Source organism: Corylus avellana, chromosome 2 (genome assembly GCF_965113065.1).
Source record: "Corylus avellana chromosome 2, dhCorAvel1.hap1.2, whole genome shotgun sequence".
Taxonomy (NCBI): domain Eukaryota; kingdom Viridiplantae; phylum Streptophyta; class Magnoliopsida; order Fagales; family Betulaceae; genus Corylus; species Corylus avellana.
Window position 1 is genome coordinate 7,581,554 of NC_142491.1, and position 26,890 is coordinate 7,608,443.

The following is a 26,890-nucleotide window of genomic DNA, read 5'->3' on the forward strand; positions in this document are numbered from 1 at the left end:
TTAAAGTACTGAAATTCAGATTATCAATTTTTGATACAACCCATAAATTTGATAAGAACCAAACGCAAAATCAGTGAGTTAAAGTTAAAGAGATTGACCTGCTTAATTACATTTATCGGATTATAATTAACTTATATAATCTTATACATATGCTGCTATCATTTGATACGACTCAAACTCAACGTATGAACACGAATTGGGCCCAAATAGAGTCGCTTGGTCTCTCTGACAAGAAATGTCGTATGGAGACATGGGGCTTCTGTGAAGACCGACCCATCTGGGCCCAATGTCAGTCTCGTAATTTGATTTGTCCTGGCCGTGACTATAAAATACCCATTTATCAAGAGCCTCTTTGGACATCCATTTTTGGGGTTTTAGGGTTTTTGCGTATACTCTCTCTCTCACACATAGTCCACACTCTCTTTTTCTGCAAAATTCAGCCATGACTGCTCAAACCCAGGAAGAACTCCTTGCTGCCCATCTCGAGCAGCAGAAGATCGATGTATCTCTCTCTCTCTGCTTATGTATATGTATTCAAGTGCTTGATTACATTTTAAAAAGAAGTTCTTGATTTTTTTCTAAAACAATGTTCTTGATACTTTAATTACGAGTTTGATCTTATATGTGGCCAAGTTCTATCATAACATGTTAGATCTGTTTAGTTTTATGATTCAGGGTCATTTTAGACACTGAAAATGGGAAGATTTTTTATTTTTTATTTTTTGTGTTTTTGGGGTAACTGTATGTGGGTTAGATCTTAATGATTTTCTTACCCAGTTGCTTGCTAAGAATCTGATAGAAAGTGGGAAAGTTGGAATCAATTGATTGTTGCAGGAATGCAGGGCATTGAGTTAGAAGTAAACCTAAATAAGATAGTAGATGACTTGAAAAGCGCCAGTGATTTGTACTTGATGATTGAGATATGATTCTGGATCTTTTGCATACATAGATTTGAATGATGGTTGTATTGGGAGTATATTTCGTGGGTGTAAAAACAGAAACATTGTTAGCTGTAATGGTGTGTAGAGCAAAGTACAGACTTGGTATGTTAATGGTTACATGGTGGGTATTCCGGGACTATGCAAAGATTAAAAAGAAAAAAATTTATGATGGGTTTGGTTATCCATGCCTGAAGTTAGATTGATGTTTTTTATTCACTTTGTTGAAGTCACTGTGGAGAAAAAGTAGCAAGTCTTTCCCTTTTTTCCCGTATTGATACAAGGAAGACAACAAATCATGACTGATATACATCACGTCCACCATAGTTTACCTAAATGATTTTGGCTTCTTTGTTCCTGCAATATTAACCCTTTCTCTTTGTTTATGTCCTTTACCTTTCATACATCGCATGTGACCATATTTATCCTTTTGCTCTAAATTCCCTTCACTTTGGTTTCAAGTAGTTATTGTTTCCATGCTGATAAGCTTGTACGTACTCTGCAACTAATTGCTGATAATACTGTAGTTATAATATGTTACTGTTTTCTTTTTGAAGTTTTTTTTTACCAATATGAAATACTGGTTGTAATATTGTAATCGTTATTTTTATTTGGGTAGCCTGATGAGCCCTTAGTTGAAGATGATGATGAGGATGATGATGAGGATGACGATGATGACAAGGATGAAGATGAAGCCGAGGGTAAGTTCATTGTGATATTGTTGTGGTGTTCTATGTTTTCTGTTTCTCTCTCTCTCTCTCTCTCTCTCTCTCTCTCTCTCTCACTAGTTTCTGTTGATGTATCTATACATATATATGAACTCTTGCACTTTTTACCATAATTTGGTATGATTTAATAAACAAATGTTGTAATATATGGTGTACCATGTAGCAATCTCATTTTCTTTCAATGGGAGAGATACACGGTTCTTATTGTACTGTCATGTGCTGATAGCTGTAGTGGTTACTACTCCTGTGCTAATGATTTTATGATGCCAGTGAGCTCTAACTGAAAGGGCACTTCCTCTTCCCATGAGAATGGGTGGAGGGTGAGGTAATTGCTTCGAGAAGATTCGTTAGTTTCATATATAAATTACCAATAAAAAAAAATAAATGTTTTAATTGAAAGATGGGGGAAATTGAACTCACCCTCCTCTCAATATATCACTCAATTTACAATACTCCCCAGTCTTTCAATTTGGTTAATGTGCCCTACCAATCTACCATTGGAGTTGCAATGTTTCCACCTTTTGCCTCCAAAAACACAAAAATGGCCATAAAAAATAAAAAAGGAAACAAAATTCAGGGAAAAAATCTAACCCAGAGCCACACTAGTGGTCACTCAAGATCCACGCATAAGTTGTTGGCAGGTTTTTTTAATTTTTTTTTTGGCCCTTTTCAGATTTTCAGGATTTTTTTTTTTTTTTGGGGGGGGGGGGGGGGGATTTTAAGGGTGTATTTGTCTTTTTGAGGGGCAAAAGGGGGACATTGCAACTCCAATGGTAGATCGATTGGTTACATTAACCAGATTAGAAGATTGGAGAGATGTTGCAACAAGGGTGGTAGATTGAGGGGGGTAAATGTAGTTTCTCCTAAAAAATTTAGTAATGTGCAACAAGTTATCAGAATTTTTTTGTGGTTTTATTTTATAAGCTCTTCGTATCCCATTAGAAGAAAATCAAGTTTAAGGGAGTGTTTGATGCCGCTTGTTCCATCTCTCTCTCTCTCTCGCTCTCTTATAGGTTAGCTCACATAACATAACACATGGCTATTGGTTCTGGAACCAGAAGATTGTTAATATCTTAGGCCGAGCCATATCTTGTGTGCAAAGAGGGAGTCACAACCAGATTGGCCAAGCGTTTGAATATGTACTAAGAAGTCCTTGAATGTACATATCTGGTTGTCTTATATTTGGATTATAGAGTTAAGATGTGGTATCATTTGTCTATCCTGAGTTATGCTAGTCTCTCTCTCTCGTATAGGTTAGCTCACATAACATAACACATGGCTATTGGTTCTGGAACCAGAAGATTGTTAATATCTTAGGCCCAGCCATATCTTGTGAGCAAAGAGGGAGTCACAACCAGATTGCCCAGGCTGATAAGAAGTCCTTGAATGTACATATCCGGTTGTCTTATATTTGGATTATAGAGTTAAGATGTGGTATCATTTGTCTATCCTGAGTTATGCTATTCTCTCTTTGTATCATTATTCCTTCATTATTTCTTTTGGGTTCTTTCATTTACAGAATTTGTTATAATAGAATGTTTCTGTCAAGTTGTATTGCACAATTATCCTTGTCTTTTTACACTTTTCATCTGTTTTCTCGCTCTGTTAGTTTTCTACCATTTTTTGGTCACTTTATATGCCATGTGCTCAAGTGAGATATACTTGGAAGTTTTTCCTAGAATAATGCAAAATGGACGTCTTGTTTTGTGCTTGAATGATACAAATGGATCTGTGGAAGATGCCCACTGGTAATGAAATAAATGTCTTGTTTAACTAAATTAAATGAATACACTTGTGCAGTTTGTGATTCCTCCTATTTTTTTTCAACCTTTTCTGAATATATTAGCATGTGCAATAAGGATGCAACTGCAGCTGATATTAACTTCAATAATTTATTTATGAATATAACGTCTCATTTTTTCATCCTTTCTGTATTATCAGGACAACAAGATGGAGATGCAAGTGGTAGGTCGAAGCAAAGTAGAAGTGAAAAGAAAAGTCGCAAAGCAATGTTGAAGCTTGGCATGAAACCTATCCCAGGTGTTAGCCGGGTCACTGTTAAAAAGAGCAAGAATGTTGGTGCCTTTCACCTTATTCATGTGGTTTTACTTTCCATATTTGTCCACTTTAGTGCTTGGTGTTTTGTCTAACATATGCCACGCAAATCAGATATTGTTTGTCATCTCAAAGCCGGATGTTTTCAAGAGTCCAACTTCGGACACTTATGTAATCTTCGGGGAGGCGAAGATTGAGGATTTGAGCTCTCAACTTCAGACTCAGGCTGCAGAGCAGTTTAAGGCTCCTGATCTGAGCCATGTTATTTCCAAACCAGAGACTTCGGCCGTGGCTCAAGATGATGAGGAAGTTGATGAGACCGGAGTGGAACCCAAGGACATTGAGTTGGTGATGACACAGGCAGGAGTCTCTAGGTCGAAGGCAGTGAAAGCATTGAAGACTGCAGAAGGCGACATAGTTACTGCAATAATGGATCTTACCAACTGAGGAAAAGAGAAGCTTTTTACATGTTTTCTATGTGATGATTTAGCAGTTTTATGGTTTCTATCGTTTTTCAATTTTACAAAATTCTCTCTTTTACTTTTTCTGTTGTACTTGTAATGAACCGAGTGACTTATCGGTGAGTTATCAATTGGAGCTTGTGTTTCTCTATTTTAGTTCATTTTCAAGCTTGAGAATCTCTTTGATATTCTGAATTTCACTTGGATATATGTAGTTCTTAGGGTATGACCCATCACAAGAAAGATGGAAGTTTGAGGGCATCAAGGAATGGAGTAAAGATCTACTGTTCTATAATTTTTGTTTTGAAAGGTGTTTTTATCTTTGGTGGGGTTGTGGTGATAGGTTCGCCTTCTCAGGCAGTAGCTATGGCTCAAATCGGACATTCCACAGCTGATGGGAACTCCGATGGTCACGCCCAAGTTGATATTACACTGGTCGCCCCTTCCCAACTTATCGAACATGCCAAATCTTTTTCTTTTTTCCTACATTCGCCTTGACCTGGAAAATATACTCACTAATCAAGGAAAATACAAAAGCAGAACGAGATATGATTAAATAATATTATAATAAAATTCTCTCAATTACTTTAAGCTAGAGAACCTTTCATGATATTTGCACAAATACAAATCTTTTGGTAAAAGTCCTCTGGATGTGACAAAAGATAAAAGACACAAAAGCAGAAAGCAAAAATCGAATAGCTTTGCTTTGGAATATAGAATGTGGTTTGTAGTTTGTACTAATTAAAATTTTAATATTTTCAGTTTATTTCTTTATTGCTGGCAATATGGGGCTCTTCGAGTGCCCGAACAATCCCCCCTAGGGCATGCATATTTTTGGCACCCATTGCAGTAGAAACACACAAATACTGAACTCCCAATACTCATGGTTGCATCAATTTAGCATGACACTTCAAATTGTAGAGATTTTCATTGCTTCTGTTCCATGATACAGCATGCCAATTTGAGCATAATATTAGATAATGGCATGTCTAGGAATCTGGCATTCCAAATATAGAGGACTCAAATTCAATCAACCCAATACAAACCATAATATCATTGCCAGCTTACTTTCTTGCAATGGGTTACGAAAGTAACAAGGCATTTCCAAGCAAATTACAAAGAAGCCAGGAAGAAAAAGGTGAGATGCTTAGCTCTGCCTGCAGACAATAAAATAAAGTGTAGAGCGAGTGAGAGAATAACTTGCATGCGACACCTTAGGCTTCATTTGTTGGAAGCTGGATCTCTTTCCCTAAAGTTCTTGAAGGATCATCATCCAATCAGCTCTTTTGAAAGCTGTTAACAGTTTCTTTGCAAAGGAGGATGAATGTAATGATCTAAGAAAAGTGCTAATCACCCAATAAAGAATTAATATAGAATTTAGCACCCATAGACATATTTGTAATCCATCCATTTAATGTGGGTAATTCACCCATCTAATGTGAGACTGACTTTTTGGGTAGTAACAATTCCCTCGCTTAGATCCTTGAAGTCCTCTTCATGATTTACGTCATATCGTGCTTCAACACCATATGGTGTTATTAGGTTACTTTGATACCATTTGTAACAATCCAAAGAAAGTGCTAGTCACATTTGTGAAACTTCAAAAGGACTAGTCAAATTGCAATTGGAGTTCTCTATAATCACTAGTAAAGCACAATCTCAACTAATTAATAAGGAAACCCCATGTGGAACTTAGCATTTGTGAGTTCCTTTATAATCTATCCGGTCAATATCAGCAATCCACACACCCAAATATAAAACTAATTTTCTGTAGTATCACAATATATCTCAATCCGACTATACCCTGGGTCTTTTGAAACACCTTTCTCAATCATCCCCCTCCTCACCTTTGCAGCATCTTCCCAACTACCCCCTTCAGAATAAACCTTGGATAACAATACATAAGCTGCATCGTTCTCAGGGACCATCTTAACTAAATTGTGAGCTGCCCATTCTCCCAATTCTGTGTTCCCAAGTATCCTACTACCACTAAGCAAGGATCTCCAAATAGCAGGCCAAGGAGGAAAAGGCATCACTTCTATTATGTGTTTAGCATCAGCAAGGTATCCATTTCGTGAAAACATATCAACTAAGCAACCATAATTATCCGGAGATGGTTCCATCCCATAGTTTAATGTCATTGATTCAAAGAGAAGACGGCCTTGATCAACAAGACCCATATGACTACAAGCTGATATAACCGACACAAATGTGGCTTGGCTGGGCTGTAGATTAGCCAACTTCATTTTCTCAAAGATTTCAAGAGCTTCCATAACCAGACCATGATGGGCATAAGCTGTGATCATAGTATTATATATAATCACATCATTTGATATAAATGACTGTTCGAAAGCCATTTTCGAGCTCTCAAGGTCTCCGCATTTTGCATAAGCATCTATAACCGCACTAGAAACAAACACATGTTTGTCGAATCCCATTTTTAGAACATGTGGATGGACAGACTTAGTTTGGTGATAAGCTGCAACAACAGCACAACTATTCAAAACGCTCCCCAAAATAAACTCATCAGGCTTCTCACCAGCTTCTATTAGAGAGTTGAAGGATCTTATAGCTTCATGATTGTAACCTTGATGCACCAACGCAGATATCATTGCCCCCCAGGATGGCAAATCTAATCTGTTAACATCATTAAGAAATTCAAAGGAATCATCTAGGAGACCAAATGTAATATAAGCTTTAATTAATGAACTGCAGACATATCCATAAGAAGCAAAACCGCACTTGAGAATAGCACCATGAATTTGTCTTCCAATCTGTTGACTTCCACATTCACAACAAGCCTCCAAAATGCTGGAGAAGGTATATTTATCTGCTTTAACTCCCAATTCCCATAAATTACAAAAAATCTTAAGAGCTTCCGTGTATTGACATATTACCTTATACCCAGAAATCAACTCATTCCAAGTTAATATGTTTCTGATATGTATGCTGTCAAACACTAAATGTGCCATCTCCACTGCCCCACATCTAGAGAACATATTGATTATTGAGCTTGTGACATTAACTTCATAAAAAAATCCAAGACGTAAGGCAAGTGAAAAAAATTGAAGCCCAAGATCGAGATCCAGTAGCTCACCACATTTTCTAAACAGGACTGAGAAAGTGATATGGCTGGGCTTTAATCCTGTCAGCATGAACTCATAAAATAAGATTGCTATTTCTCTTGCATCCTTTTCTTGAGAGAAGCCACCAAATACAGTATTCCATGATATCACATCTTTGTTTTGCATTCTATTGAAAACTTTCAGAGCCGAGTCCTTTCCATCATTCTTGAAATACATATCCATGAGAGCGTTCATCACTGAAGCACTAGATTCAACCTCAAGCCTAATGATTATTCCATGAAGCTGTTTACCGGATTCCAAATGTCCCCTAATCGAGCACCCCTTAAGAGCATTAACCAAGGTGAACTGGTCGATTTTTACACCCCTATACAGCATCAAAGATACAATCTTCAAGGCTTCAAAGCTACAGCCAGATTGTGCATACCCTCCAATCATAGCATTCCAACAAGCAACATCAAGATTGTCCATACACTCAAATACTCTCTCAGACGATTGAATATCCCCCAATTTAGCGTACATGTTTAACATAGAACTACCCACGAAAGGGTTCTTCTCCATTCCAATTTTCAAAGCAAAACCGTGAATACACAAACCAAGTTCATAAGCTCCCATGATAGCACACGCTTTCATAACACTGCCGAAAGTGAACTCGTTCGGCCTCAACCCACTTCTCATCATGTCCAAATAAATCTCCCAACCCAAATCAAATTCACCATTTTGAATGGCACCCGAGATAATTAAAGTCCAAGAAACAAGATTTCTTTGTAACATTTCATCGAACACATTAAGCCCAGAACTCAATACCCCAAATTTTGAGTACATCTTAACAAGATTATTCTGTGAAAAAACGTCACTAGTGAGTCCTAACTTGATGATATGCCCATGTATTTGGGTACCCAGAAAATATGATTTCGTATTCTCAGAGTGGTAAAGAGCAGTGGCAATGGCAGTTGGGTCTTTCCCCACCAAGAGATTAGAGTATGAAGAGCAGGATTTGGAACTGTAGCGGCGGTGTTGATGTTGGAAGATTATGTGCAACTGACAAGTTATACTTGCAAAGGGAAAAAATTGTTTCAGCTTAGAAGTACTACGAGGAAGTCGTAGGATTCTCATTAGTCGTTACACACAGAAGCAGAGCTTCAAGTTTTTAAGGCCGGCAAACACATTGATCCTTAATACTTAATAGATCGATATGTGATATCGGTGGCTTTTAAAATTACTAATAGGTTGAAATTTAATAATAAACATTACAAATTTAATGGTAATTTTGAAAGTTAGTTACATTTAGGAGGACTCTAGGGCTGACAAAACGAGTTAGTATGTTGGGTTCGTGTCAACCCGGTTGACCCACGAACTCGTTTATGTCAACACAAACCCAACACATTTATATAAACGTGTCGAACACCCAAACCCAAACACGACACGACACGTGTAATCTGTTTAGATAAATGTGTCATTTCGAGTTGACCTGACCCGACCCGACAAGTGAACACGTTTAATTTAACTGATAATAGGTTCCAACCCGACATGACCCGACACAATCTGACCTGACCGAACACGACTATGAAGTCATTTTAATTTTTATAGCATAACCAAAATGGCAAAATTCCAGCAACCAAGCAACAATGTGGCAGTTTTTAATTGAAAAAGAATGGTTGTTGAGAGAATTGATAGAAAGCCTCCAAAACAACAAAAGCTAATTCATGGATCTATTATTAGTGTTAATTGAGCTTCAGCATGTACATCTCAACATATCTTAAAATAACTTGCATAAATTCAACAAACATATGGACAATCTATTTAGCTCAACTTTAAGATACATGTATAATTCCAATGGACATCTATAGCATGCAATACAAAACAAATGAATGACAATTCAATATATATATATTTTTTTGGTTAAAAATTTAAGTTAAAAAAAATAAACGAGTTAACTCGCGGGTTGACACGACACAACCCGTTTATGAGTCGAACCCGGTTAACTAAGCCTTAACCCTAAAATTACTTGTCATGTTCGCGGATTAAATTTGCCAGTCCTAGTCTAGGAGGACTTTAGTCATTCTTATATCATTACTTCAAGTAATTTGTGTATAAACGAGAGGATTGGTATAGTAATTTGTTGTCCAAATAGCAATTGTGAAAGAATTTATATGGAACTCACGTGCTTGAATAGGTGGTTGGACCGCCCAAAATTTATTTGGGTAGGTTGGGTAGCAATTGCGAGAGTGCTCATGTGGGAATAAGGATCCTTATAGGTGGTTGGACAGCCCAAAACTTATTTGGACAAGTAGGTTCTATACGAACTCTCTTACTTTTATTGCATAAATTGTTAGCAATTTGAAAACCAAATCGCTAGAGATCTCTATCCTCTCATATAAGCATGAAATCGTCGGTTTGAATCCCAATTGCCTTAAACATTGGGATGCTGATACACGAGTCTTGCATGTGAGTACTTGTACGTGAGATTTACCTAACAACCTTAATTATACTCGACCGGGATCCACCATTTTCCTCTATTTTACATCGCTAAATAGACCAAATTATTATATCATTGCATCCCATTAATAATTATTCAAATTAAATAATGTTATTTAATATACTGTTATACGATTGTCATACAATTCATTAGTATGACAATGGAAATTAGCTTTTGAATTAGCACATGTGAAAAAAAAAAAAAACCGAAAACTAATTTTCATTGCTACACCATTCTAATTATATAATCGTCTACTAAATAACATTACGTACTCTTTATTAGAATCTAACAATATCTTGTATATAGTTTTCACTTGCATATTCTGTCAAAAAATAATAAAAAAGGTTTCACTTGTATATTTTTAATATTTTATTAGTCACTTACATATGTAAATTTGACCATTTGTGTCTTTTAATACATTTATATAGTGTAAGTTGCATTGTATGTACCAATATTATTTATTCTTATGTCACCCTAACGGGAATCTTGTCAGATTTTTATTAATAAAAGATCAAAAGTATAAAACTCTTACATCATAAAGCATAAAACTCTGATAAATCATAACAAAAAACTATAAGATTACAAAATCATAGATACAATCAATTACTATCTATGACTAAAAAAGAAAAGAAAAAAGAAGTACTATCTATGACTTCAGCTTCCGCTAATCCATGTATAATTACAGTTATGAAACAGATCTGTTCCAGGTAGGCTAAATTTAAAGACATAAGTAGCCCAAATTCTCAAACTTTATTTTCCGACAATGAGAAACATTACTTTTAATTACATAGTAACTTTAATGCAAGCTCATAACCTTAAGTTCTAAAGGACATTACTACGTATATACTCACTCAAAAGTTATTGTTTTGAAATAATTATCCATTAAATTGAATCAATCCATTTATTCCTATCTGAAATTATACATCTTGTCCTCAAGAAGTAGTTCAATCGGCTGGAACTACGCCTAATGAAGCAGAGGTCGCTAGTTCGAATCATCCTCCTCCTCTTGTATAAACATGTCAAAAAAAAAAAAAAAAAAAAAAAACTATACATCTTAACATCATGGACAAGTTGATCTTTCACTTGGCTTCAAATGTCTCTTCATATATATATATATATATATATATATATATATATATATATATATATATATATATATTTTCTAAAAAGGAAAAAGAAAATATAAGTGTACTTTTTCAGTAAACACAAGTTTTTAATTAAGTAAATGACTAATCAAATAATTTGAATTCTATATATTATAATATGACAAATTTATTGCATCAATATTTTCTTTTAAAACCTTTCGAGTGGATACTTTGATATTGTATTGTGACTATTACATCATCTCTTTTTTTCACTTGTTCATTTAAATCCAAATTATTCTGAGATCTTGTGATCCTACCAAAAAAACATTACTTAAACCAAGTCATTTGGCCTTCAAAAGACACAATTCTTAAACAACACTTACTAATAATAAAAACACTTCAAGAGTAAACTAATTCATAAAGTAATGTGTCTTTAAAGCAAGCATGTCTAATCACTCAATTTTCCGAACTTCGAAGAAAGAAATGGCTGCCAATACTTCGAAGCATTGAAAATGAAAAATAAATAGTTAATACTTTTCCAAGCTGCATGAGTCGTTTGCCTATTGCACACGACAGGGCGTTTCCAGCCGCTGAATGGTGCTTACGTGATTGCTCCTTATTAACAAACATAGAAGGCCGCGATTATCCACCTTGTTTGTTAAGATGCTATCGGCAGCGTATCGTTTAATTTATACTCTGTTTGTTTCGACGTAAAATATTTTTATTTTTAAAAAAATTGATTTATGCTAAAAACATTTTTCGGTGTTTGGTTCATATGGGAAATCAACAACGGTGGGTGACCTCCGGCGTAAAACAAGACTTTTCAACCTTTCAAATTTTTACATTAATTTTTTGTTAAACAAAATTTAGAATATGAAATGATTTATCTCTATTTCACAATAGAGGTTAATTATGATAAATATTTGCTTGCATTCTCAACAAAATATTTACTCTTCATGAATCTTAATTTGTACATGCACAGTGGTGATAGTCATAAATTTTTTCTATTTTATGGAGCTTTTAAGTTTTAAGTAGTAATTTCAATATACCTAAAATTTATAATTTATGATTGATCTAGTTTTCTACTGTAAATATGTATAGATTGTCAAAAGATCACTAAATAGAGTACTTTCATTTGAATTGAAGCCATAAAGTTCTCAGTTTAGTGAATTTTAGAAATAAAGGCTCAGAACCGAGGTTTACTATGTAGAGGTGGATCCGAAGCCTTGGAGAGGTTTCCCGACATCAGAAAAAGAAAAAGAGAAATAAAGGTTCTCAAACAATAAACTTATTAACATTTTAGGAAACGGATTCTCTTAATTTCAAATGAAGTGGAGAGGAGCCGGTTAGGAAAAGGATGGGACAAAATTGTCGTAGTTTTAAAAGTTGAGGACAATTTTGTCTTATTTTACAACCTTTTGCCTAAATGGCCACTCTCCATTTCATTTAAAATAGAGATCGATGATCCATTTCTCACATTTTATTGCTTGTCTTTTGTGCATTAAACACAAATTTTCATGTAACTGACCTTCTACTTAATTATTTTACTGGAAGCTTGTTGCAAGCTTTTAATATGGTATGGTTTCAGATTCAATCGGAGGCTTCTCATGGTAGGAGCGAAGGCAAGACTTGCTGGATAACATTTTTTAGACGTATCTTGTTTTAAATCATGTTGTTTTGAGTTGTATAATAAGTATCTTTGAATTTTTAAGTTGTATTTGTTGACTGGACCTCTTGGCCAAAAAAAGTCATTTGGGAGTTGAATTAGAAATATGTAAATTTTATTATTTAATTAATACTTTAGCATTCCTCATCACGTGTGGCTTAAATTTTTCTTTTAGTAGACCTGACACGTAAAATATTTCGGCAAAACTTTTATTTTAAAGCTTTTTGGCTATTTTTACTCTTTTTGGACAATTAAAAGTGGTTTCAAATTTTTTTACCAAACATAAACTTTTTTCTTCAAACGGACTTTTTGAGCATTAAACGTACTTTTAGGTTCTTCAAACACACTCAAACATGCCCTAAATCATAAAATCATAATCAGCACTATTTGGCTTCATGGTTGGGGCATGCCATTTCATGATGGAGACTAAAAAGAAATTAGTAATTCTTGAGCTTTTGAAAAGCAACTTTTGTTTAATGTATTGTGCCTTTTGGATGGGCTCTTCACTCGTTTATATGCCACCAAGTTTCGAGTTTAGGTGATTTTTTTTTTGTTTTTTTGGTTTAGAAGTTATTAATTATTTAGTGGATAAGGTTTTACTTTAAATGTGGTGGAAAGAAAATCCTCTAAATTGATATATTAAATTGGTATTTATCTTTAGACCATGTGAGAATAATATGCTTTAAAAACATATGTCACATGCTTTATTAATTTTTTTTTTACATGTCCACAAGAAGGGGGAGGAGAATTTAAACTAGTGACTTCCACTTTATGAAGCGTGGTCTCTAACCGATTGAGCTACTCATTGGGATGCTTTATTAATCTTATTAAGGGTGTGTTTGACATTGCGATTTTATAGATAAAAAGTGTGATTTTAAACTAAATCACAAAAAATAGATTGTTTGGCATTGTGTTTTTTAAAAATTGCTATTTGAAAACGTAGGTAAGGAGACATTTTTTTTAAAAAATGCACACTTTTAAAGGCTAAACTACGATTAAAGGTCAAACTGTGTTTTTGTCAAATGCTTTAACTACATTTTAAAAAATCATGTTTTCAAATCGCATATTTTAAAATCATTATTTTTAATTGCACTTTTTGAAATCTCAAATCTAAACTGATCTTAAAAATGCATATTTGAGTGTTTTGATATATATATATATATATATATATATATATATATATACGAGTAATGCTAGGAACCATCTTTTTATCCTCTTTTTACCTCTTAAAGCTGATGTGGCTTTCAAAATCACCATTAGATCAAAATTCAAGTATGATTAATGTAAAATTTAATAGTGATTTTAAAAGTCACATCAGCTTTAGGAAGATAAAAAGATGATTTATAGCATTACTCATATATATATATATATATATGACATGCATGTTTATTACGCTTTTCGAAAACTTGTATGGGTGCTTGGATTGGATATAATATTGAGCAACTAGGAGATCATTCCCTTTGCTTGCTCATTTGAAACTACTTGAATTATTAGGAGTTACTTAATTTTTTCTAAAAATCAAAGGTTAACTAAAACAAAATAACATTTGTAAACCTTTCGACCATATCCAAAGGATATATGACTTATACCAAAAGTCACTTAACTAAAAAGGTTCGCAACTCTAAAAGTCATAACTATCAAACAACACTTATTTACATCAAAATACTCTAACAGTAAATCAATTTATATATAGAATAACACGTATCTAATCATTCAATTGCAAATAATATATAAGGGTTTGAGCCTTTACATTATTGTTTTGATTGATTTATATATCAAAAGTAGAAAGTTTGGAAAGTGGAAGAAAATTGATGGCTTGGAAATATATTAGAATATTTACGGTGGTGATGATGGAATTGTTTCTCTTTATTCTCAAACTGCAAGCAAACGATCTTGCTCCTACCACTTTTTCTCGTTCTACGCTGCCCATCCGCTATCTTCTTTCTTCTAAACCTGCAGAAGTCCAAGAGGACCAAGACCCGCTGCCCAAATGCCTTGAAAATGGAATTAAGGATTGTGATGAAAGATGGCCACATGCTAGCATTCAACGTGAAAATTGTATGTTCAAAAGATTTACAGATTGCCTAAAACGTGTAAAAATTGGCCAAAAATGGCCTCAACGAATCTCAAGATGCTTAACTACATGCCAACAACATAAACATGGAATCGAGGTTGTGACTTGTTACATATGATGTTATGAAAAGCATGTCAGGAATAAGGGTGTTCAGATGGGCGGTTAAAAACTCTCCCTACTTGCATCTACTATCCGCCCGTCCGCATGGGTTACTGGTAGGTTTTTAGGCCGTAGCCTAGGGCGGACGGATACCCGGATAGCGGAATATGGGTGGTCGTGATGCAGAACCTGTTATCTAATATGCAGTTCTACTATCAAAAGTGAATAAGGAAATGCTCTGTCATCAAAGGTTTGGATTGATTCAACAAATCATCAAGGATTGCATTTGTGATGACAAGATGAATAGTGTTGACGTATGAAGACTAATGGTGTTAGGAGTATATTGTTAATTATCTGGTGTCTTTATCTTCCTTATCCTTAAGGTGTTTTTATTTGTTGTTTAGTTCCGGTTCAAGTCCTACTCAAGTTCAAGTCCAACGTTGTTTATGTTATTTATATTTTAGGTTAAATATTTTGTTGTCACCTGTGTTTTAATAACTTTATTTTTTGTTTCCTTGGTTTTCGTTTTTATCACAGTTGGTACCTCGGTTATGGATAAAGTCGAAGATGATACTTCTGTCTAAAATTTGACGGAAATCCACGTCAGCGCCCCCAAAAACTCGACACGTGTTCATATGCCTAATTAAAAAAAAAAAATTTAAATGATTAAAAATCCTTTATTTTTTTAATTTTTTTTTAAAAAAAGAAAACCATTTTTTTTATAAAAAAAATTTTAATTTAATTTTTTAATATTTTTAATCATTTTAATTTAAAAAATTTATTTATTTTTATTTTTAATTAGGTATATGGACATGTGTCAATTTTTTAGGGGTGTTGACGTGGATTTCAGTCAATTTTTGAACGAAATTTAGACGGAGGTACCATATCCATTTTTAACCATTATTGAGGTACAATCTATGATACAAAGCGAAACCGATGGGACAAAAAAATAAAGTTATTAAACCACAGAGGGCAAAAAAGTATTTAATCCTTATATTTATTGTAAGGTTGTCTAATAAGTTGGCAGTCTTATATAAGTTGATGTACATAGCATAGTAATTATCAATGCATGAGAATTATTTTAACTTTTTCAAGCTTTCTTAAAGATAAGATTTCTCCTTTTTGAGGTGTAACTCATTTTCCCTTCACGGGTGAGACTTTAACAAACCCCATTTTGGCTAGTAAGACTCTGTTCAACACGAAATTTATCTTTAGTTTCTATATATTTTTTTCTTTTATACTGTGTCAATTTGGTATCAGAGCTTGTGATGCCCTGAACATTTAAGAAATGCATTTAATCACTGTTAATCAAATTCTACAAAACACCCAGTATTTTAAAAGATGGCATAAAATATTTTGAGAAAAATTCAAATATCAATTTTAACTTTTACCACCTGACCTAATGTTCATTCATGGATCACCGAACATTTGCTTAAACCCTAGCATTGTACGTTCCCTATGGACCACCGAATGGTCGATGAAAACCCTAGAACTGTAGTACAATAATATATCGAACGTTTGAGAATAGTACACAAAGCATTGGTTGATCTCTAAAAAGCAAATTTAACCTATTACCACATATTCAAACTTTATCCACCAAACCACTCTTATATAAACCCACCCCTCGTAGCACATTCAAGCTTTCATGCTGCACCACAATCAAGTTCTTGAGAGAGAAATGAATTTTAGGGAGAGAAAATGGTTGCTTTTGGTTTAAAACCACCCTCTCCAAGGTAAGCCTTGAAACCCAACTCATTTTCATGTTGTTTACATTTTGCCAACGTGATTTGTCATGTTATATATAGGTTTTCAACATGCTTAAAAGTGTTTAATGAAGTTTCTCTTATTTTGAAGTAAATAGCTTCAAAGAAGTCATGCACACACTCTTGTTTTTTAAGGTTGACACGTTAATATGGCTTGACATGATTATATTGGTTTATTAGTAACTTTGGTTGGATTAAAACATGGGTTAGTTAGGAGTTTTAGAATTTTGCATGCATTATGGTACTCATCGAATGTTCGACCCTTGGTGACCGAATGTTCGGTAGTGTCCAAAATTGTCTAATTAGGGTTTTATTGATGGTTTAACATTGGATGCATGATGTAGGTTCTCGAGATATTATGAATGACATTAGATAATGCTTCACAGTAGCCAGGAGAGCTGAGATGTCAGAATCTGAGGATGAGCAGATAAGGTAAGTCAATACTTAAAACTGTTTTCACTAAAAACATGCGATGTGTTAGTTGTCCTAGTACACTTATGTTATGAGCCTTCTATTTCTTATTTAACTAGGTAAATGATTTAATAATTGATTAATGATATGCATCGTATGACATGGTACACCGGTACGTGTTGTATAATGGCCATGAGCTTATTATATAGACTTGACTCTATGGTTAAATGTATGTGTGTTTATATGTGCATTCAATCTAATGGTTGTTCATGATCGGCGCAACTATGTTTGATTGGCGGGTCGTTACATGACGTACATCATTAGTAGTATGAGCCACTCGAATTCGGACTCAGTCAGGCTGCTAGTATTATGGACGGTAGCGTACAATATCCGAGGCACCGGTGTTATATTATAGCTTATTCGGAACAATGCCAACCATGCTGAAAATGAGTAATATGTCGAGTAGACCTACAAGATAACTATGCCTTATATAAAACATTATCTTCTTACATTAGAAATACTGGTGTTCGTCATTGGGATTATGCTCATACCTATTAAAAACAAAAACTACATTTTTTTAGAGGGATATAAAGGGATTATGTTTATTTAATTTGACGTGGAGTGTGTGCTGAAGCCTCAAAATGACGTGGAAAAACTTATTTGTCATTTTTTAAAAGCATAAATAAAAAAGAATACGTGTCTTATTTTTATTGGGTGTGAGGTGGCAATGAAACGGCTTCTGTAAAGTCATTTAACGGGAAATGAGTTCAGGGAGTAAAATGTTATTTTGGCCTACCCTAGGGACCTATAAATTATTTTTTAAACCACAGAGAGTAATTTATAAATTAGGCCAACTACAAGAACCAATTTTGCATTTATCCTTAAAGTTAAATTTACTATGATGATATGTCTTTACTATTAAGGTGCAAGCTACTTAATAGCCTTATTGATTGCGGTAGAAATAAGCGAGATGGGAACAACCAAGCTCAAATTACACATTTGTATGTCGTTATTTTTAATTCGCACTTTTTGAAATTATAAATTCAAAAAGATGCAATAAACTTTTGACTTGAGATGAAGTGGCACCGAAAAACTTACGACTTGAGATGATGTGACACCGAAAATCAAAAATAGGCGAGATGGGGACAACCAAGCTCAAATTACACATTTCATGTCGCTATTTTTAAATTAAATTGCACTTTTTTAAATCATAAATTCAAAAGAAAAATGATAAAGACACAATAAACTTTTGACTTGAGATGATGTGGCACTGAAAAACTTGAGACTTAAGAGATGATGCGGCACCGAAAATCAACTCAACAGATTAAAAGCAAAGAACCAAAAACTTTTTCTCCTTTGTTTTTAAAGACGAAAGAGCCATGCCGAAAAGGAAGAGCAAGCTGTAAGCCTGTAAGCAATGGAGAGGAGCCGGCGTCAACGTCCAAACCCTTCCTCTTCATCTTCATCTTCGACGCGTTCGCAGTCATACAGAAGATTCCCTTCTAATCCGACCCAAAATTCCAAATCTCCAAGCACAAACCGCGATGCCCCTGGCCTTGCTAAACCCAGAAGAGCTGGTCAAGAAGACCGAGACGTGGACAACCCTTCCAATCGTCCCCCCTTAGTTGGCACTTGCCCCTTTATGTGCCCAGGTACTTTTTTTTATTTATTTATTTATTTTTTAATTTTTAATTTTGGTCCTGCTGCCACTGCATTTCACTAAGTCTTGGTTTTCTTATGTAATTTTATGGTGGGTTCTTAAGTTCTAATCGAATGGTTCAGATTTTGTTACTTCAGTATACAACTTAAGGATATATGATGAATTAAGTAGAATTAAGATACTATTTGATAAAGGGTGGGATGGAAAAATATGATGGGGGGTTTTAAGAAATTTGCTTTGAAGTTATACAGGAAAATATGGAAGATTCTAATCTATGATTCATAGTCATTTTGCTACTCTTTGTGACAAGGATTATAGTGGAATTTATGCGTTGATCATTGTGATATTAGCGGGTGAAAGGGCCCAACGGGAGCGTCTACGAGATTTAGCTGTGTTTGAGAGGCTGGATGGGAATCCTAGAAAAACGTCTCCTGATCTTGCTGTCAAAAAGGTAAGATCTTTGTGTTTGTCTTTAAAAATGTTGATATTTTCCTCCTGAAATATGTATTTACATGCTTTAATGGCATTGCTTTGGAACGGATTTCGTTGTGTCAGATTAATAGATTACCGGTTGTCCCAACACTTAAACTAGTAGGAAATGAAACTTTAGATACAAGTAGAATTTTAACTGGAAATTTTAACTTTGAATGGGAGGTAGAGTGAAGAGTGGGGTTCGAATTCAAAACCACATGCTTTGGTACTATGATAAATTATTAGTTGTTATCTTAAAAACTTAAACTGGTAGGAAAGGAAATTGTGAATTTAATCGCTTAATCAATATTTTAAAAATAGACGCATTATCATTAAAGTTTATTGTGCACTGTTTTGCCTCCTCCCTACTTTCAAAATGTATGTTTCGATACGTTATTTGAGGCTCTGCCTCAATCATGTTTCTTTCTATTAAGACTTGAGTTGATGGGCAGCCTCAATATGCTGTTCAAGTTATGCTATTTGCATTGCTCCAGTTAATTTAATTGTTGTTTTAATTGATCCTATGAAAGATGAAGTCATGCAATTGAAATTGGGGCGTGCTAAAATGGAGTCACTTGACCAAGATTTCCTTGTTTCTGTTTATGTCTTTGCTTAGTAGTGAGTGGCCTGGAAATCAGCCTCATCTCATCTGTCTTCGTTTTTTTTTCATTATCACATGGCTGGAGCCTATTTTTCAAAGCAGTCCTTCCTGAAGAGTCTTTAGTTTTTCATATGTAATGTCCAATGTTTCTTTTGATCTTTTATGAAGAGCTGGTTTTTTTGTGTCTCCTTCATTGTTGATACTTGGTTATCTCATATATTATTTCTATATTGGTTGCAACAGCTTGATCACATTTTAGTTATGTGTGTAGTATTTATTGAAGCAGAATAATGGTTTCCAATTTTTGTTAAGTTGATGCTAGGCATCATGACCCTTTTTTTGTTCAATTTCGTCTATCTACTTGAATATCTCATATGGTATAATATCACAAGCACGTCTATTTCACCGAGTCTCTCTTTGAAACCTCATTTTTCAGATAAAGACGTCTTTGATGCATGATAATATAGAGGTTTAATTTGGTGGAATTATCTTTTTGGCCACATTGCCATTTGATGTTTATAATTTCCATTGTGTGTGTGGGCGCACATGTAGTTGATTGAAGAAAAATATTCACCCTCCTTTCCTCTCACTAGTTTTGCAGAACTATATCCATCAGAGATGTGCAAGCATCAGATATGCGACCTCTTCCAGTATTGGAAGACACATTAGACTACCTTTTAAGCTTGTCGGACTCTACAGAATATCCTTTTCAAGTGGTTCATGACTTCATTTTCGATAGGACAAGGTCAATAAGGCAAGATCTGAGCATGCAGAATATTGTCAATGATAAAGCAATTTACATGTATGAGAAAATGGTATGTTTATCTTGGAGAAAGCCTTTCAATTGTCTACCTCTTCTTCATCCTTGTCATAAGCCATTCAACGTTAGCATATTCCTTCTCTAAACATGATTTCTCATTGACCAAAACATTAGTGTTTTTCTTTTCTAAACCTTTTCAATCTATGTTATTGTGCAAGAAATTCATTTATCTCATAATAGACATGAAAAAGCTATTCAGTTTAAGATGATGTTGTCATTTTATCATTTTATGAAATGCCATTGAAGCCAATCAGCTCTAGTTCAAATGATGCTTCCTCCTGTGTAAGATCAAGGTGGAGGTAAGCTTGAGAGTTGAAAACTCACTGGTTCCTTGATGCTATTGCTTGATATAGAACATACTTCCATAAACCAAACCGGTACTTAGTAGCATTTGGGACCTATTTGTTGGTCCCAAATAGATGACGTTACATTAGGCAAGTTTTTCAACTAGGATGTTACATTATAAAGAAGAAATGCTTGTATTTATCAAAAGAGAATGAATAGCATCATTGTTCCCTAGTTTCCATCTAGAGATTGATACATAATGGAATTTGGTTGGATCATACTGAGGCGTGGTCAGGGGAGGGGTGCCATTGTCGTCTTTTTGGAGGGAAACAGGGGACTGTAATGGAATAGAGGATTGGGAGAGGGCCTGGGGGGGCAGCTGACTTAAGTTATGAAAGTCATGCTGCTGAAGGTATGGAGTTGAACAAAAAAAATGTTATTGAATAAGTCAGTTTCATATACCCATGCTGATTTAGCTCAACTAGTAAAGGATATGAATTCTGATGTTCACTTACTGTAGTTTCTACTGTAGCACCAGTGACAAATTTCAGTAACCTCTCTCTCTCTCTCTCCCCTTTTGAGGTCAATTTCTGTATCTTCCTTGCATCCCCAGATGTGGTCATAGTGTTTTTTTTTATTTTTAATTATAAAGCTTTGAAAGTTCCTAGATTAATTTAACTTTCTTGCCAAGTTGCCCTAGGCAGATGACCAGAAAAGCAGCTTTTATTTTTTAACTTCTGGCATGCGCATATTTACATATTAGCACACTTGATACCCTTCACTGTAATTGAAACTTCAAAACATGGAATGCATCTTTTCTACATGGCTTTGCAGGAAAACTGTATCAAAATCATAATTTTTTTGTTGGGATCTTGAAACCATGGAATCATTCTAAAGCTTTCTGCATTAATTCCTGCTATGCGTTATCACACAGGTTAAATTTCATGTCATTTCTCTTCATAAGCTACGAAGTTGTAGTAGCGACCCAAATATTTCTTCAGTGCACTACCTTAACATGGAGCAGCTTGCGAAGGCTCTAACATCTCTATTTAATCTGTACGATGCAAATCGATGTTCCGATTCTATTTATGAGAATGAAGCCGAGTTCCATTCATTTTATGTACTTCTTCATCTTGGTTCTAACAGCCAACCAACGGTTGATCTCTGCTTCATTGGTGTGGTTAATTCATTTTGTTCATTCTTAATTTCAGCTTTGTGCTGAGTCGTAAATACGTGAAATATAGCTATTTCTGATCCACAGGGAGAATCACTTTCTTTGTGGTTTCGTCATGTGCCCATTCCAATAATCAAGTCAAAGGAAATGTGTTTTGCTCGGAGAATCTTGCGGTATTTTCCATAATTTTTCAATGGTTTCATTTGCTTCATGAGTGTTGGTTAGTTAAAATTAACATGTTTAGGAGGCTCTTTTTGTATTTTTAGTTGTCTTATGATCTTCTATATCGTATTCATTTATAATATGAGTTACTGGAAACTAAAAGATTGTCTCTGTTTTGTAACAGCTTTTTCCGAATTGGAAATTATAAGCGTTTCCTTCTAAGTGCTGCAGCTGAGGCATCCTATCTACAGTATTGTATCATTGAACCCTATATCAGTGAGGTAATTGTATATATCAGTTTTTTCCTGACCTTTCTTTCTGGCATTTTAGTATCTTGGATCTTTGGTAACTACAGCTATCAGTTTCAACAGCACTGCACTATTTATACACTCTTTGACAAAGTATTACATCAATGTAGTCCTTTTCTGAAGTAGACGTTAGGCTACCCACTTCATACATGACCCACAACTTTCTAAGTTCTTACCCACTAAATACAAGACTCACGTCTTACTAGATACTCTTCCATTACAAGGACAGCTAAGACACTACAAGGACATTTTCATTTAAATCAAAAGGACATTATTAACTTTGCAACAAGTGTAAAGCTTCTTAGTCAACACTTGACTCCTGATTCAAGACTTTTCACCATTAATTAAGGACGCGGCACATAGCATACTTTTTGACACATTACCACAAAATAAGCAAAGTTGATTCAAGTCGAGGACACAACTTGGGGTTGGTTCAAAGTTTGAAAACCGTCCCCCAAACTGAAAAAAGTCGAAGTCTCAAAATCACTCGACCCCAGACTGAACCAGCTGAAATACCGGCCACACATGATCGAGTTCGGTCAGGTTGGTCTTGCGGGTATTTTGAACACCCCTAGAATCTCTTAATGAGGGTATTCTTTTTTCTCTCTTTTTTTTCTTTTTTTTCTTTTTTTTTAGGTTGGGGGTGTATAGAAAAAAGTAGTAGGAAATGATTTTACTTCTGAAAGTGGAGGCTTGTCTTGGGACATTCCAAACAGGAAAGCAAGACACTTATTTTGGAAAGAAGCTAGTTGTTTTTCTTTTTCTTGTTTCCTTTTTGGGGTGGGGATGTCTTCCATTCTGTTATTTGGCTCTTTTTCAATTTTATTCATAAATTTATTTTTGTTGATGCGGGGTAGAAGTTGCTTTCAACTCTCTCTTTGGTGTACTTCCAGAATTATATTTTTGCATACTTCAATAAAAATATTGAGACTATCTATCTCTTGCTTCTGTCGCTGACCATAAAAGGTACGAGCACTGGCTTTGTCATGTATCAATAATGGTGGGTACAAGCTTCATCCATATCCACTGGCACACCTATGCAAACTCTTGATGATGAAGGTACAATTTTTATTAAATGGATTTTGCTGTTTTTCATTGTTTGAATGTGTAAAATGTAGAGAGTTTTAAAAGCTCCATTTGATTCTTTTAGGAATCAGATTTGGTATCATTTTGCAATGCTTGTGGTCTTGAAACGAACACAGACGAAGCAGGAAATAAGTTGTTACCCACCAAGCAAACAACTTTTTGTTGTCCCAAGGGAGGGTTTCAGAGCTGCAGCTTTTCAGGTTTGCAACCGTTGGAGAGATAACTTGAAGAGATTTCTTTTTGTTTGTTGGGTTGAGCTTTCAGAGAACACCATCCTTCACCCCTTTGGCTATAGATTAATGGATATGTGTGTCTGTGTATGCAATTTGAGAGTATCGTTTGGCATGGGCCAAAATAAGATAATCCAAGAGTCGAGCAAGATAGAACAGATAATTTTGCACACTGAAGAAGGGGTGAATTAGCATGCACTCATGGCTGGACTGCTACATGGTTTCTGTATATTTGCTCTGACTGTTAACAATAATTATTGGGTGTTGTAATTCGATTGTTGTTTCCATTAAAAGTAGATGTTTCAATCAACTTTCACTTCAAGAATTTCATTTTTAGTCTAAGCAGTATTTGAGGGTAGAAGATGCCTATTGTAAATTGTTCTGGTTGTAGAAAATTTGTACAATTGTACGGATGGCTTCTTATTTTGGCCCACCAATGCAATTTAACTTCTCAACCTGTCAATTATTTCAAAAGTTCCAGTATTTGTAGGCATGTTCATGTCTCTCACCTCTGATCCTAAGTGGGTGTTGTTCTTAGAAGTAATAATTCATCTAATCACCAAGGTGTTTGTTTGTTTGTTTTTCTTTTTTTTTTTCAGTTGTATAAATGATAATCATGGTAATTCACAGTTTAGGCATGTGAGAAAAGAGTGAAGAGGAGAGAGTTTACCTGAGTTTGCAAGCAAAGAATTCATGCCAGGCATTGAATGCAAATGAAATAATAGAATTTCTTGGCACAAGTTCATTGAGTGAAATGGATGCAAAATAACCTAGACTGTCTTAGAACTATCAACTTTCTTGTTACATTCCTTGTCTATGGTGCATACAGCTCAATTTCATGGCTAAACAAGTATCATCAGAATCAGGATCACTTGAAATTAGGTGGTTCGAATTTTAATGAAATTCAAGGAGTTTACAGAGAGGGGAGTTGTAGGGCTCACTTGTCCTAGTCAACCTAGGGCCTGCCCACGGCAAGTTTGTCCCGCTACCACTTTTTGGTGGGCCGACTGAATTTCTAGTGAAAAAAACCAACATTTTACTACAATCAAAATTGACCTAACAAGAGGACACTACCAAAGATGCTCAGAAAGACTACCAAAGATACATCTAAACACCCAAGAAGAATTAGCATTATTAAGAATTTGTTGAAATATCAGGCCCTAAGACTTTACCTTAAATTTTTGTCTATTAACCACTAAAATATAAGGTCCTGCAGAAGAAACTCCTCAATAGAATGAAAAGGCTGTTATATATATTCTAACAGAAAAAAGAAGGTTTCACTCAATTAAAATGGATAAAAATAAAAATAGAGTTTTAACAATATCATTAAGAAATACATAACATTAACATAAACTCTGGTGTAAATGCTTCTTTACAGATAACTCTTTAGGCGTGTTTTTTTTTTCTTCCTCTTTTTAAAACCCTAAGTTTTTCTTGATTTTTAATTGAGCCCTTCAAATAATAATTTTATTAAAAAATAGGGTTAAGTACTTTTTTGGTACCTTAGTTTGCACTTTTTTTATTTTCCCCCCTAGGTTTCTAAAACAGTCAAAAATGGTACCTGACTTATGAAAAAAGACAAAATCGATACCTCATTTAGCTTTTGTGAGAGAAAATTAACGATTTGCCACGTGTCACTCCCAAAATATGCCATGTGTCCTAAAAATTAAAAGTAATTAAAAAAAATAATAAAAAAAACTAAACTAAAAAAAATAAAAATTAATGGGGGTGGCCGGCCACCCCATTTTGGCCAATAGCCACCCCCAAGGCCAGTTTGGGAGTAACCGAACCATCCCCAAGAGCCAAAAAGGGGGAGGCCGAAACCACCCCCAAAGCCCTTAAGGGTGGCTCGGCCACCCCTAGAGGCCATGGGGGGTGGCCCCTACGGCCCCTCTGGGGGTGGCCAAACCACCCCCTTTGGCCTTGGGGTGGTTGAGTCACCCCCAGGAGCCACCCTCTGCGGCCGACATGGGGTGGCCGGCCACCCGCAAGGGATTTGGGGGCCAAAATGGGGTGGCTGGCCACCTCATGCAATTTTTAATTTATTTTATTATTATTTATTTATTTAGAGCAAAACAAGAAACCCCCCAAACCTATCAAGAAGATCCCAAAAGTCGAGTTCAACAAGAGCATCTCGAAAAACTTCTTAGGCATTTCAATAAATCATGAGTTCCAGACAGCTTTAGATTTGGTAATTAATTTCTCTCTTTCTCTCTCTCAAAAGACGATTATGCAGATATTTAATAAAAAAATGCTACGGTTTCTCTTAGTGTTTCTCTTCATCTTACTATATGCAAGATTCCTTAATTTTTGGACAATTCATTTTGATTATTGTACTTTCAAGAATAAATGATCTTTTGTTTTTTCTTCTTTTTTTTTTGTGCAGAAAAAAGTAGAAAGGGGCAACCAAATGTGACATCTTACTTGGATATGAGGCTCAGAATAATCCGATGCCAACATAGATTATGAAATTTATATTTTATTATGATTTATAATTTTCAGTGATCCCTGGGAATTTATATGTTATGATTTATAATTTCTTCACTGCCTAAATTCAGACAATCGCTCTATCATTTTATCTTCTATCACATTGTGAGTCCTTAATCGTTGTAAATTTATGGTTGTGATTAGGCCTGGGCAAATTCACCGCCTACCAACTTTCGATCGCCTACCGACTGATAGCCAACCGACTTCTACCGACACCGATTAACCAATGGGCGGTAGGCAAAACATTTTTTTTTCTTTCAACAAATTCGATTCTGTAGGCAAAATAAAATTTGTTAACCGAACCGACTTTACCGACCACCTACCAACCGACTTCGCCGATAATTTTGAATTCTTTCACATACTGACTTTACCAACCGTTTATCGATGTCGAGACAAAAATTTGGCGGAATAAGTCGGTGAGATTTCCGACTTTACCGACATTTTGGCAAAACAAAAATTTTTCTACCAACACCGACCGACGCCCAGCTCTAGTTGTGACGCATTCTAGGACTTTATTGGGTTGTCAAATTTGGCTGAAAAAACATGTCATTTGTTTTTATAGTGCTTTATTTTTATTATTAATAGCCCATGCAAAACTAAATGAAAGCCTTGGATAGTACAAAACAGCAATACCATGAGTCAATGACTATTACATTGATTTACAGCAAATCAATATGATCACAAGATTACAGAAATTACATAAATCAGGACAAGATATTCAATACAACTTTTTTTCTTGTTTATGTAACATTTAATTAGTAATT

The 26,890-nt window shown here is 34.9% G+C and overlaps 3 protein-coding genes across 4 annotated transcripts; 2 read left to right on the forward strand and 1 right to left on the reverse strand.

The window, feature by feature from the left end:
• The first annotated feature begins 360 nt into the window (after nucleotides 1–360).
• Nucleotides 361–4,343, forward strand: LOC132167314 (Nascent polypeptide-associated complex (NAC), alpha subunit family protein). Its single transcript, XM_059578238.2, has 4 exons — nucleotides 361–502; nucleotides 1,558–1,639; nucleotides 3,608–3,741; nucleotides 3,836–4,343. Exons 1-4 carry the CDS (start codon nucleotides 443–445, stop codon nucleotides 4,166–4,168), a joined length of 609 nt encoding a protein of 202 aa, XP_059434221.1. The 5' UTR covers nucleotides 361–442; the 3' UTR covers nucleotides 4,169–4,343.
• A 711-nt stretch (nucleotides 4,344–5,054) lies between these two features.
• LOC132167111 (pentatricopeptide repeat-containing protein At3g09040, mitochondrial-like) lies at nucleotides 5,055–8,383 on the reverse strand. The gene has a single exon (XM_059578008.2). It carries the CDS (start codon nucleotides 8,379–8,381, stop codon nucleotides 5,943–5,945), a length of 2,439 nt encoding a protein of 812 aa, XP_059433991.2. The 5' UTR covers nucleotides 8,382–8,383; the 3' UTR covers nucleotides 5,055–5,942.
• Nucleotides 8,384–18,176: 9,793 nt separating this feature from the next.
• Nucleotides 18,177–24,094, forward strand: SAC3C (SAC3/GANP/Nin1/mts3/eIF-3 p25 family). Of its 2 annotated transcripts, XM_059578057.2 has the most exons (8): nucleotides 18,177–18,494; nucleotides 18,853–18,953; nucleotides 20,168–20,389; nucleotides 21,614–21,835; nucleotides 21,941–22,026; nucleotides 22,200–22,296; nucleotides 23,290–23,382; nucleotides 23,474–24,094. In XM_059578057.2, exons 1-8 carry the CDS (start codon nucleotides 18,260–18,262, stop codon nucleotides 23,630–23,632), a joined length of 1,215 nt encoding a protein of 404 aa, XP_059434040.2. In that variant the 5' UTR covers nucleotides 18,177–18,259; the 3' UTR covers nucleotides 23,633–24,094. The 2 variants fall into 2 exon arrangements, with proteins under 2 accessions (XP_059434040.2, XP_059434041.2); XM_059578058.2 differs by lacking the exon at nucleotides 21,614–21,835.
• The last annotated feature ends 2,796 nt before the right edge of the window (nucleotides 24,095–26,890 follow it).

What these genes read in the sequence shown, in the direction of transcription:
- LOC132167111 (XM_059578008.2), bottom strand. Translation starts at nt 8,381, where the DNA reads ATGAGAATCCTACGACTTCCTCGTAGTACTTCTAAGCTGAAACAATTT.
- SAC3C (XM_059578057.2), top strand. Translation starts at nt 18,260, where the DNA reads ATGGAGAGGAGCCGGCGTCAACGTCCAAACCCTTCCTCTTCATCTTCA. An exon ending in CTGATCTTGCTGTCAAAAAG is followed by an intron (nt 18,954 to 20,167) that starts GTAAGATCTTTG and finishes TCCTCTCACTAG; the next exon opens with TTTTGCAGAACTATATCCAT. An exon ending in TTTGCTCGGAGAATCTTGCG is followed by an intron (nt 22,027 to 22,199) that starts GTATTTTCCATA and finishes GTTTTGTAACAG; the next exon opens with CTTTTTCCGAATTGGAAATT.
- LOC132167314 (XM_059578238.2), top strand. Translation starts at nt 443, where the DNA reads ATGACTGCTCAAACCCAGGAAGAACTCCTTGCTGCCCATCTCGAGCAG. An exon ending in TCGAGCAGCAGAAGATCGAT is followed by an intron (nt 503 to 1,557) that starts GTATCTCTCTCT and finishes TTATTTGGGTAG; the next exon opens with CCTGATGAGCCCTTAGTTGA. An exon ending in GGATGAAGATGAAGCCGAGG is followed by an intron (nt 1,640 to 3,607) that starts GTAAGTTCATTG and finishes CTGTATTATCAG; the next exon opens with GACAACAAGATGGAGATGCA.